A 13,105-nucleotide genomic window follows, 5' to 3' on the forward strand; every position below is an offset into this window, starting at 1 on the left:
CCTTTGGTTTGGGTATGTATCTTAGCAAAGTAGTCTGGCAAAGTACAAATATTTTAACCCTGTTGGAGCAATTTGGAAAATTAGAGGGGGATTGCTGTCATTTTGGAGATGCTAAAAGGTGCTTGCCATTTCATCCGATTTTAATTGTGTACCTATATTGCACTGGGAATATTTCATAACTTGCCAAAATCTTGAGATATTTTACTTATGTTATGTTTGGCTCTTCATGCCCTATATGCAGTAACTTGTATTCTGAGCAATTCTGAGCAAAACCCTTTGTGCAACGTTACTGCAGCAGGTAGCTATAGTATCCTCTCCAAGTAGGTGGCAAGATTGTTTACTGAGTTGTACATAATGAAGCTTTTCTTTTCTGGTCCATCAAGAACAGTGAATATAATCAAAGCCAGATGAACTTAAGAGTTTCTGATTGCTCACTGTCTGTTTGAGCAGTTCTAAGCAGGGAGCTAAATTCCCAGTAGCACTTTCTTGAATTTTTAGAACAGAATTAACCCAATCTGTTGCCTGAACACTCGGAGAATACCCTAAATACCTTTTATATTTTCCTAGTTTGAGATAAGATAACATATTCTTCTGCTTGTATTAGGTAACAAATGAATTTATGTATAATTTATTCATAGATTAATATAACCCATGTTCAGAGTGTTTCTTTTGGTGTCATGTATATGTATGTGAATAATTTCATTTTGCGGCATGCTGGTTTGGGCAGTGTGAGGGAAAGTTAGCTGAATTTCCTGTAATATACCAAGTAACTCATAAATGCCTTGAAGACCTCCAGTGAAACTAGGTTCTTTTTGGGTAGTAAATAACACACTTGAGTGAGCTGCAATACAGTGTGTTGGTTGTTCTTGGGCTTGGGTCTGTCAGTACTATCTACAAGATGTTGAAGTGCCCAGTATCACGAGCTCCTTTGTGCCAAGAGTATCGTAAGATTGTTGAACAAATGCTGCTCATGTTGGTTGTGGTGCTGGTTTCTCTAGTGTTAACAAAACCTGTATGGAATAATCCATAACACCTGCGGTTTTCATCTGTGCCTGTTTCTCTAACTGTTAAAATGATGAGCTGTTGATAAATCATGGGTAAACACTAGTGACTTTCCAGAATCTAAGATATGTTGGATCATGAGAAGAAAAGCAAACTGGGAGAAGCAAACCAGAAGTGTCTCAGTTCAAAGTTGCTGAATACCTTCATGCTTATTTTGTAACGGGAATAGTAGAAGTGGTGGAGAGGAACTTCTTGCTTTGCAGATCACTAATCGGAGGGTGTCTTGTTTCTGTCCTCTTCCAGAAATCGAGGCTAAGGAAGCTTGTGACTGGCTGCGGGCTGCCGGGTTCCCGCAGTACGCGCAGCTTTATGAAGGTAGGCACCTGAGCTTGCAAGTCCATCATCCCCTGCCTATTTTTGGACAGTAAGGTGTAATATTCACCAATAAATGAGGTTCAGGGGCACAACTGAAGTGCCAGTACATAAAATGACTTTCAGGCACTGGGCTGCTCTCTGCTACCCACCGCACACATAGGGGTACCCAACCCAATGAGACTCTGAAGCACTCATGGAGTTTTAAATTTGTTCCAGGTTTCTGTTTTAGTCTGAATCTTCCAAATGTCCTCACAGCACAAATGTTATGTTAGCACCATCGTACATTCCCTGTAGTTAAAACACAAATGAACTATATTTTCATGACTGTAGTCATCCACTGCTACAAGCCCAGCCTTAGAGAAACACAAAAGCTGTGTCCAGCTCCGCCGGCCAGCTCTCCTAATGGAGCAGAGGTAGGAAATTCTGTGTGTGCGTGGATATTATCTCTGCACCTCATGATTCCCAAGTCCTGTCAGAACAGTCTGGGTTGGTGTTACACGCAGGCTTACTATGAAGGGAAAAAAGAACATAAAAGCCATTGTTGCACAGGTGTGCGAGGTGTTCCTCGAAGAGACTCCTGCCTCCTGCGCTCACTCGTCCTTCTGTGGGATGGATTCACTTTGCCAGTCTGCTTTTACAAAGGTTTTGTTCGGTTAAAACTGTTGTCTTCATTGCCTCTCTGACCTACTAGGACCTTCCAGTTTTGGCATATAGTTCTTACACTCTGATGCACCGTAACCTACAGAAGTTTGTTTTAAAGTGTGACATCCTTTTTATATATGTATATTATTGTTCAGAATTTCACCACCACCACCACTTAAAATTACTTGCATTGTAGTGAAATTATTATGCACTCTTATCTGCCTCTTCTTTTTTATAAAACAAACTCCAGCTGCTGCTTGTAAGAATGAGCATAGAAAGTCCATTATTTACAGTGAATAACTGTTGGAAATTACAGCAAATGCTGAGCTGACCTTCTTGAAAAATGATCTCGTTGAGCTTTGATTTGCAGCTGCATTGGCAATATGAGATGATAATAGCACTTTCAAAGGCAGCACTTGGCAAAACTTTTCTTTGCCTGTTCAGAAATTAAATTTCCTTTTATTATTTCTCTTCCTTTTTTTTTTTTTTTTTTTTTGTGCTAATGGAGGTGCCAGGATTTTCTTGGGATGCAGAGCTGGGACTGTACTTCCAGTCTTTGTTAAAACTGGGGACGAGACTCTCGACTGAATTTGTGGGCTTGTGGCTTTCATGTTATGCTGATCTGTAAATCCCCTCATAAATTACTTGCCTTCAGAAAACATGTCCCACCTGTAGTTATCATTGCCCTACCTAGAGACTCTAAATTTATATAAAGTTTCTAACATAAGACCATGTCCTGCCTAACATCAAAAGGACCGCAGAGGTGAGAGCAAGAGGTGAGAACAAGGCCAGCCATACCCATTGAAAAGACAGCTGTCCTTATATGAAAACAATATACCATTGTCCTTTGCAAGCCCCCCTGGCAGCAGCAACAACAAAAACAGCAGCAGGGTAAATTAAGCATAAAAAAAAAAATTGGACTCATGCAGTCTATCAACTTCTTCCAAGTCATCTCTCTCACTTAAGTTCTCCCATATGTTTTCTTGTGGGCATTCGAAGGTACTAACTTTCTCAGTAGAAAAACTTAGATCCGCACTGGTGAAAAATACCGGTTGAATGTACTCACCCTCTTTACTTGCACCTTGGATTTAAAATACTGAAGGGGAGACCTATGAATCAATTGGGTATATTACAAGAGTTCTGAGAAGTCACCTGTATGGCCCCACGCAGTACACATTTAAAATGGAGGTTAATCGGTGAGCCTTTGTCAGTTGCTTTGCTAAAACTGCAGTTTTCTGTAGAAAAGACAGAATTTCTTATGTTTTGCAGAATACATAATAATTAGTTTATTCCTGAGGCAAAATAAGACAAATGGTTTATTTGAGAGGTTAACTTTTGGTATAGAAAACCCAGAATATTAACTACCTTTCCACAAATTAACACCAGTCCTACTCTTTTCATCATTTCAGATCATTCTTTCCTAGTCTCTGGAAAGTAAAATACTTTATAGACAATCACTTGGACCACGGAATGTATGCAACTGCAGCAGTATATTTGTAGTTTGCCCCTGTACTGCTGTGAACACCCGGTGGCTTTGGTGGGAGTTTTGGCTGTGCAAGGAATGCCGGATCAGGACCCGTATGACAGTCAGGAATCTGTGGAGGACAGTAAATAATATATGTATGGTTGCTGCTTCAGAGCTGTAGTAAATTTTCAGCTCTTTGCCAACATTGTTTCCTCCCCCTCGCTCTCCCAGTTGTTTACCTAAATAATGAATGTCCTAAGGAAAGGAGGCAGTATGGGCTCTGCGGAGCTTGGCTTGCTTTCATTTCAGTCCATATCTCATTAATGTTGTAACAGTGTCAAACTTTTAAGCAGCTTGATTAACAGCCAAGGAGATTTGGGGTTTCATTCTTTTCCAGCGATTTGGGGTTTACCGACCTTTTTTCTTTAATGTGAGATATTAGTACTTCAATGGAAATTGTATATTTATTTTAAACAAAGCTAGCCTGAGTCAGTTTATGCTTCTGATGTCGGGTAGGGAGCTCGCATTTGCCTCTCTCCCTCTCCTGTTGTTTCATCTCTGCTTTGCTCATTTTTCCTTCGTTTTGCATATGAACTTTCAGTTATCAAAGCTGCACGTCAAAAACTTGTACATGAAAAGGAAGCTTCTCTGGCATTTGAGGTGATAGCGTGTGTTTACCTGAGACGTGCCAATCACTGGCATCTTGGAGAGCTCAGCTGGAGGCAGCTGGTTGTTCTGAAGTAACTCACCACTGGGAATAAGAGTTATTTTGATTCCATCTGTCTCTCTTCCTGCAGATCTCCTTTTTCCAATTGACATCGCTCTAGTCAAGCGAGAGCATGACTTTCTGGACAGAGACGCTATTGAGGCCTTATGCAGGTAGGTCAAAAAAAATCACACTGCATTTTGAAACAAAACCCTTCCTGTGTAATAGAAAGTATAACCTGGGAAAAGCATAACCTCAACTGAATTATGTACCATTAAATAACCATTTGCTTGAGATCTTTTTATTGTCCACTATCAGTATGCAGTTTTCCTTAGCTTGATATATTGGTCTGAGTAATGGTTGGAGATCTTATTTAAAACAAAGTTGGGAGGAAAGTGGCCCAAGTCTTTGTGACAGGTATTTCATAGGCATATTTTTTTATTACTCTTAATTTGCTTTCATTACTAATTCCCAAATTAGTTACTCATGTGAAAGCAGAACTGTGCTGGCTAAAGCCATCTGCATGTACAACTGTAGCATCAGTTCCCACACAGGAATTGTTTTTTGGGAGCAGTATTAGCAAAGCGATACTCTTCTTTCTTATGTTGGTTAGCAGCTATGTATACAAACAAAACAAAAAGCTGTGTATACAGACTCTCATGCTGACCTCAGTGCATCACCCTGTGTGCACCATGATCACCAAAGTGAATGCAGGTATGGCTGAAATGGATAATGTGAGTGAATCTAAGAGTTTATCACCGCTGCAAAGATTGGCCTGCCCTCAGCCACATGCTCCCATTACTTGTCTTTGTTGTTTATGGGCTCCTTCTGCAAACCAGTTCAACTCACCCTGCAAAAAGAGTCTGGATAGTCCCTTTGCTGGGTTAGTAAATTAAATCAGCCTGTGGAAAGGCATCATGAAGTTCAGAGTAGGTGCAAAGGATGGGGCAGGACCCCACAGCCAGCTGCGGGGGCAGGAGAAGGGATGCATAGGGTAAAAGAGAGAGCAAGACTTGCCGGTGTGTGGCAGCATGTTTTCACAGAACTACAGCCTCAGCGTTACCGATTTTATCATAAAAGCAATTGCAGTGGCCCCATCTGACACTTACCCCTCCACCAGTTACCTCCTCTAGTGTGAGTCCACAATCTTAAATGGCAAAAAAAATGCCTTAACTTTTCATATCTCCTACTACTAAGAAATAAGTGCAGTTTTCTGCCGCTGTCCTTCAATATGGCAGCTTTCCAAATTGTCTGCAAAATGAATGCTTTTGGATACTGCATGCATGGTCTGCAACTCTAAATGTCAGTAATTCTAATGAATTACAAAACCCTTTTAAGAAAGGCTTTGAGTTTATAGTGTTCTCATGCCATCACTGCTGTACTTGGAAGGGAAAGAGCGGGACGGGAATTTAAAGTTCTTCAGAAATATTTACAAGATTTTCAAACTAAGAAAACAGATTTGTTATCCAGTTATTAGGAGGGGAAAATCTCATTAATGTTATATTCACACTCAAGATGTGCCCTGCACAAGTGTAGAGCACCTATTCCATTGATATTAAAATGTAATACATTGGTCTGCTTATTTGTGTGCTCTGGAACTTGTGAAGTCATTGAACAGAAAGTACAGCAATGTGAATAAATGCTGGTTCCCAGAAGCGTGGTCTTCCCTTGCCAGGAAAACAAAATAGAGTCAAGCCAGCATATTTTGGACCTAGTGCTTGCCTGCAAGAATACTTTTAAACTTGGGATTATTTATTTATATGGGGAAAAAAAGGTAGCAGATTGTTTCTGACTGGTGAAAATAAGAATTTGCTGCCCATATCTCTCTGAGATTTGCTGCTAGTGTGATCGATAAAAACAGTTAGCACTTTCTAAACATAGAGGACAGTAAAAAGATCTGTATCCTAAGAATGGAAGCCAGCCTATATTGTAAGCCTTCTAATAAAGGTGAGCAAACCAAAATGGTATGGATATATAGATATTTTGTGAAACTAGGAAGTCTTTAATAAGTCTGCTGATTGTAAAATAACCTCTTCACTTGCATCTTCAAATTGTTTTCTGTGTAATATGCGTAAGAATCCACCGGTCTTATTGTAGCTTGAGACAAGATTTTAAAGGCTGAACTATATCATTCTGAAGCCTGTGGCTTAGATGTCAGAGTTATCTTTTATGAAGATAACTTTAAAACTGAAGCTAAAGTTCCTCTAGAAGCATTCAGATCCCACCTCAAAATAAAACTGAAGGAAATCAGTTAATCATCTCAGATGCCTGAGTTTGTCCCTTTACCATTTGTGTTAGACAAAAGCAGTACATTGTCACAACATTTCCAGCTTTAGAATTTTTTTTTCACTTCTCCTTGTTTAATTTTGTAAACCTCATTAAAAAACATGGAGAAGGCCCATCATTTGGAATGCTGCATTTCTGCCTGAAGCCTGGGTTTGTTTTGACTCATGCCATGGTCAGTGTGTAAACAGTAAAGGGGTTTACTCAGTAAAAGACTTAGAGCTGTTTCACAGCCATAAGTCTATCACTATTTCTTGACTGAAAATCAGAATAGTTTTGGAGTTATTTGCATTTTCAGCACAGAGCTAAATGAACACTGTATGCAGTGGATAGTAACAAAATAGTAAGTCATCTGTGCTGAGAATCTGCTTTTCTGTATTAACAACCACTGTTCTGCCAGCAGGTCTAACTAATTTGTTCTAACTACTGCATATGAAGAAATTGTTTTAAAAAAGACTGTCAAAATCACAGTGACAAGGAGTTTTTTTAAGTTTGAAGCACTTTAAATGATAGTTGACATCTGAACAGTTTTGTAAATTATTGTTTAATAATCTTATTAATGTAAGCAGGAAAACTAATGTAACTTTAAAAACAGCTTATTAGTAAATGTTTTGCCAAATTCCTTTCTAAATGGAAAAGGTATCAATAGCCACCCCATTAAGGTTTTTCTGGAAAAATTTTAAGTGCAAAGTGGGTTGAGACTTGAATTACAGAGATAGCATATGGCACTTGGTAACAGTAGAAGATAGGTGGTTAAGAAACGTCATTTAGTGATCTTATCGTGAAATGTAGGGTTAAAAATGTAAAAACAATGGCTCTAATTTGCTAGGATGTAGTGACTGTCCAAAGCTCTGCTGGCCTTGGTTTTATAAGACTTTATGTAGATTAACGACTGGGAATTTATCTCCAGAGGATAACTGGCTGCACTATGCGCTGATGAAACTAAGTACTGAAACATGCTTATCCTAAAGGTTGTTGCTAAGTACAAAATACATAGCAAGTCATGATGGAAATCCTATTTAATCTCCTTATGCATAGCTAGAAAACTGCCACACTATATACGCAAGAGATTTCTTAAATCTTTTGCCGTCAGGACTTCTCATCCAAGAAATTGATTGTAATGGATTCGCATGAGCAGCATTCACTGCTCATATCATTTGGTTTGTAGGGAGCTGGCCTTCTTTGCAGGTTAGAACGTGCAGATGAACCCTGGGAGCCAGCGTAGAGGCTGTCCACTGCAGTGAGACAAGAAAGCCCTTGTATCATCAATTAGTAACAGGTATAATGGGGTTGAAATTTGCCCTATAAGAAGGAATTAAGAATTTAAATCCATCAAGAAAATATTTTAAACTTTAAAGCTAGATCATACAGTTACATCAGATTGAAAATTGTCATTTAAAATGCATAAATCTAATATTCTGCATTGCTACCACTTTTCTTGGGTGCACGGGGTGAGAATTTCTCCTGTTGAGAGATTTATCCTGACGAAAGCAGAATGATTACCTGGGGTTATAGTCAAAGTAGAACTGACTGGTATCTGTAACAAAGACTTCACATTATAAGCCCATATTTTAATTTATAAATTAGCAGAAGTTAGATGTTCACACTGCAATTTTTGATAGTGAATGTCTTGTTCAGGCTGCCTGTCTTTTAAGAAGTTCAGGCTAAACTAGTTTGGCCATTTCTGAGGAGAGGACTAGGAAAAATGCATCGTTTGCTCATTTCTGAGCGAAGCTCCAGTGCCTCATGTTTTGGGTGCCACAGGTCCAGGCTTCCAGGACTGAGAGACAGGTCCTGTTGCATTGGTCACCCTTGGGAAGAAGGGTTTTGCAGAGCCAGGGTGAAGGAGGGTGAGAGCCCAGGCAGGAGTACATGGAGGGTGAGGAAAAGTGGAGTTAGAACTCTCCACAGGAGTAAGATACCATCTGGATGTGAAGACGTATAGAGAGAGGGCTGACTCAAAGGCATTTATCTAAATGATGGGAAAGAGTATTATCTTGTCATCCAGACAGTCATCCAGAAAGCGGCTGGGGTAAGAGGCATTGTAGAAATTGCAACTGACATAGCCAGACAGTGAAAGCGGCTGTAACTGCTGTCGGCAGCAGTCCTGCCCCGTCCCTCCATCTCCCATCTTGTCCTCGCGAAGGTGTCGCCAAGACAGGTTTGGGCAGAATAAGACGGAGCTAAAGAATGAGGGAGACCTGCTGACTGTCAGTAGGGAAATGATAAGTTGAATTTATACCTGGGAATGGAATTACCAAAGGAGAAGGTCCAGAGCCAGAAGAGAAAATTGCATTTCATTAACAAGCATCGATTTGATGAGAAGATCTGTAGAAAATGAATGTGTGCTAATATGCTTAAAAAGTGTTGCAAAACGTACGTAAAGGTTAGTGATAGTTGTATAGGTAACTCTCATCCTGGCAAAGCCTAAACTTTGTAAGCTTAGCTTTGCAGACTCAATAATGTGTTTGGAAGGCAGTTGTGCATATTGTACTGTGTTTTTGGTGTCCTATGTGTGATATATATATAATGAAAGTTGCAGACCTGAGGCAATTGCTGCAGAGCATTTAGGTTTTAAAAGGGAAACTGGTTTTGTGATGAAATCATGTCAAATGTGTAACAGAGCCTTTATTTGCCTCGCTGCTATTGTATTTAACCTTGCTCATTGGGGGTTACCTTATCTTGCCTTCATACTCATTTTTGTGAGGTGTGCGCCGGGAGATCTTTTTTTCTTAAACACCCTCTGTGGAAACAGAGGTCTTTGCTCTACCCTTTTCCACCTATTTCAGGGTTTTAATTTGAGTAGGAGAAAAGTCTGGGGATGTAATCTTTGTGAAATCAGAGATCGTCTTTATTAGCGGTCAGACAGGCTGGAGCTAGATAAAGCCTGATACAGGGATTCGGTGATAACTTCTCTCTGCTTAAGTCAAAGGTTGCAACACTGTGAAATTTGTAAATTATTACACAATATAGAGCTGAAGCCAGCTTAATATTCCCTGGTCTTGAGGTCCAGGAGTTTGAGAGGAGAATGTTTTTTATAGGAGAGAGAGGGAGGCGGCTTTCTGCTGCTGTGTGGCCTCTCAAAAACCAAAATACCAGTTTTGTTGTGTAGCGCCTAGATGGGACGTTCACCCTTCGCCCACACCATAAATACAATCCCTCTGAAATTCACTGGACTTGTGCATGTACCCACCAGCTGCAGCTGACAGGACTGAGCCTTCTGCCTTTTAAAGTCAGAGCAAAGATGAAAATAGAGAGATCTGGATAACTTTTCTAACCTGCCACTGCCCTACTATTTGACCCATGGCAATTCTTCCTGTTTCTCTTCTTTTCTGCTGTGTTGTGGCTGGGTCTAATTATAGATCAAACTGCCTTTTTTTTTACTTCACGACTGCAGCAAAAGCACCAGTAGGAGCTTTTCCATTTTCTTTGATGGCCTCAGGATCAAGCCCTGTGTAAATACCATCTGCAACCAATCCTGTGCATAAAAGGCGAGGGGAAAGAGAGGAAACTAGTAATTCTTCCTGTGCACACATTTTCTAGATTCAAGTTACAAGTTTCATGAATCTGAAAAGACTCATCTGAAGCAACAGGACAAGGCAGCATTTCTTTTTTTTTCTTTTTTTTTTTTTTTAGTTTTTCAAAGCTGCTGATACAGGCTGTTCTTTACACTTTGCTCAAACGAATTATGTGAAAATTATACAACTTCCTTCAGAATGAATTAGGCTTTTTAAAGCTCAGTTTTGCTTCTGTTGAATTTGGGCTGTGGTCCGGCTGAAGGAAGGGGGCGGCTCTGCTCCTCTGCCTCCCCCTGCACACACTGCCCTTCATGCAGCTCGGGGAACTGACTTGGGAGAAATTCAGCCCAACAAAGTATTGAAAGATTAGTTTTCAGCTTGTTTAGTTTCCTCATCCAACCCACAATACAGCCCCATGCCTGCAAGTATTAACACAAGGGACCAAACCATCGCTTCCATGAAGCTGCTGCTTCAGCTTTTCTGCCTTCTGCATCACGCCCAGCCTGTTCCTGCCCTTTGCCTTGCCATAGCACCAGCAGTTCTTTAACCACGCTTTACCAGTGTAGATTTTAGCTGACCCAGGTCCCTGGAGCAGTTTCTGGGGAGGCAAGGGCTGGGAGAAGGGCAGGAGACCACAGCAGCCTGCACTTAGCCATACCTAAACTGCCATGGAGCTGTGTGTTTATTTAACAGTGCCAAATTTTGCTCTAGTTTAAGCTGTTTGTGCTCAGCCCTGCACACTGAGCTTCTGGGGAAGACAGGGGAAGACAAGTAATTTTTTTTGGTTTAGGGATACCTACCAGATCATTAGCTCCCCAGGGAATAGAGGGATGCTTACATACATTCATACGGTACTTCAAGATATGCATCCAGCCTGCTGTCACATTTCACAGGGAAGTTGGTTAACTGCTGGTGCTGCAGCATTTTATTTTTGTTTAAATTTTAGTCCTTCAGGACAACATTTTTATATATAAAAGAAACTTTCAGTTTAGAAAGGAAAAATTAGGCCTGTATTTTGTTTTGTTTTTTTTTTTAACTGGTGAGTTGTCTTGTCCCAGGACTGTACTGAAAATAATCATTGTTCACAAACAAAACAGACACCTAATAAGTGGAAAATAAGTTTTCCTCTGGGAGGTTTTAGCTTATAAAGTACAATTTTAAAGCAGCATGCTTTTTTCACACAGGCATATGTACACAGTGTCAAACAAGAAGCCTTTTCCAGTATTTTCTCCCATTATTTTTTCTCTGCCGAGATTGATTGTTTCAGGTTTGCTGTTGAAACAAACGTAATTACTACAATTCATTGGATATAATGCACTCCACAACTTAGTCTAGGTTTCCCTTCACTTCTTTTTACTTTCATTCAGGTAATTGTGACAAATAGTCATCCATCCTCCATCCCTCCCTCTGAAGTTAGAATACAGCCAAATGTAATGGGTTAATGGTTAAGTATAATTAGGGCTCTAATTGAAACTCTGCTTGTTGCTATTTGTATGCAAAGCAGTTTGGGGACAGCCTTTGCAAATCTTTTGAACTGGAGTAGCCTGTGTCAAAACACTGGAGTGTTCTCTTAATATGGTTTCCTTTGCTTTGCAGGCGCTTAAATACTTTAAACAAATGTGCAGTGATGAAGCTAGAAATTAGTCCCCACAGGAAAAGGGTAAGTTCCTTTAACATCTTCTGTTACGGCATTGTACATTAATAAAACTGAAAAAACCCCACCTAGCAGATTGCTTAGCTGCAGTCTAGGATAACACCTGAGTAGAACCTGGCAAGGACACACAGTCAAAATTCTGCTTACGTTTCATTCTGTGTTCTCACTGAGTGAAAACTGCAGGGCTTGGCCACAAGTAAAGGTTATTCGTCTACCAAACTCTTCCCCGAGCTGCTGCTCCCAGTCTGAAATCAGGCACTGAGCTTCTCTGCCTGTCAGTGAGGTTGTCCATGTTGTAGCGTATTACCTGCACTCAGGCAGGTTTGTAAAGAGTAGGCTTGATGGAGGAGATCCTGACCAGCTACGATGAGCTGCCCTGAATGTTAGAACATCGTGTTTGACATCATCTTCACAGTTTTGGTTCTTTGCCATCATGTTAGAATTGTATTATTTTATTGTGATGTAGACAGGATCAGCTAGACTGTGCTTAGCCTGCAGAGGAAAGAGCCGATCCTTTGTAGGATTGGGTACATTGTTCCTTTGTTTTTTAATTACATAGCTCAAAATTAAAGCAATATATTTACAGAATACATCAGCTACCTTTTTAGAAAGTTTTCATGTTTCTGCAAGTTCAGCAGAAAGTTTGCAGCGGGACTTAAAAGTGTTTCCTGAATTTTCAGGATCCCTGTGGAGCGTGGTGAGAAATAAGAGAGCACCTACTGTAATTTCAGTAAGGTAGTACGGGCAGAAAGCTGAGTTGCTGGAGTTTGCTAGTAAGGTGCCACTCAATAGCTGTCTTAAAACTATGTGTGTGTCCTAGGAGGGATCAGCAGTTGATACTGTCCCCTGGGATATGACAACTATAGATAAAGATGACTGAGCTGAGGCAGTACAATGCTGCCCTACCCTTAACAAGAATGCATACAAATGCTCTGAGGTTGTTTACCAGGAATTAATCCCCTCTTTCCCTATCTGTTTGTGGTATGTTGGAAACAGCATCCAAGCTCCAGAAGATAACACTCTGAGGCAGCATATGTAGGAACTCTTTAAAAGTAGGGGTAGACAGCTGGATTGCCATTTATGACCGCCAGAAGATTTCTCCTCCTTGTTCCTGAACCCTGTTAACACTGGAATGATCAGTATTGCTGTTAGAGGTCAGGACAGACCCGACTTCAGGTCCAAACCCCAGATCTTCCGGAGTCTGGACATTACCTTTTGTTTCAGTCCTTCCTTATTTTCATTCACCACCCACGTTCTGGCAGATGGACTTAGATCCTATTCCCTTTTGTTGTTAACTTTATTAAAATCAATACTTAGCCTTTAAAGCTTTTTAACACCAGGGAAAAATTGTGCTGACAGAAACATATGTTTCCTTATGTTTGCATTGACCTCTTTGCAAATTAAGATCACTTTACTGCTCCTTTTTTTTCCCCAGTCAAACCACATTCACCACCGAACCA

General features: G+C 40.4%; 1 protein-coding gene across 3 annotated transcripts in view; it reads left to right on the forward strand.

Moving 5' to 3' along the window:
- DLC1 (DLC1 Rho GTPase activating protein) overlaps positions 1-13,105 on the forward strand; it is a 218,228-nt gene that overhangs the window by 190,483 nt on the left and 14,640 nt on the right. For all 3 annotated transcript variants that reach the window (XM_049794109.1, XM_049794118.1, XM_049794127.1), the window contains 3 exons: positions 1,306-1,377; positions 4,282-4,363; positions 11,588-11,651. In XM_049794109.1, the coding sequence (XP_049650066.1) occupies positions 1,306-1,377; positions 4,282-4,363; positions 11,588-11,651 (218 nt within the window). The remainder of the gene's footprint in view (positions 1-1,305; positions 1,378-4,281; positions 4,364-11,587; positions 11,652-13,105) is intronic.

Source organism: Accipiter gentilis, chromosome 3, assembly GCF_929443795.1.
Source record: "Accipiter gentilis chromosome 3, bAccGen1.1, whole genome shotgun sequence".
Classification (NCBI taxonomy): domain Eukaryota; kingdom Metazoa; phylum Chordata; class Aves; order Accipitriformes; family Accipitridae; genus Astur; species Astur gentilis.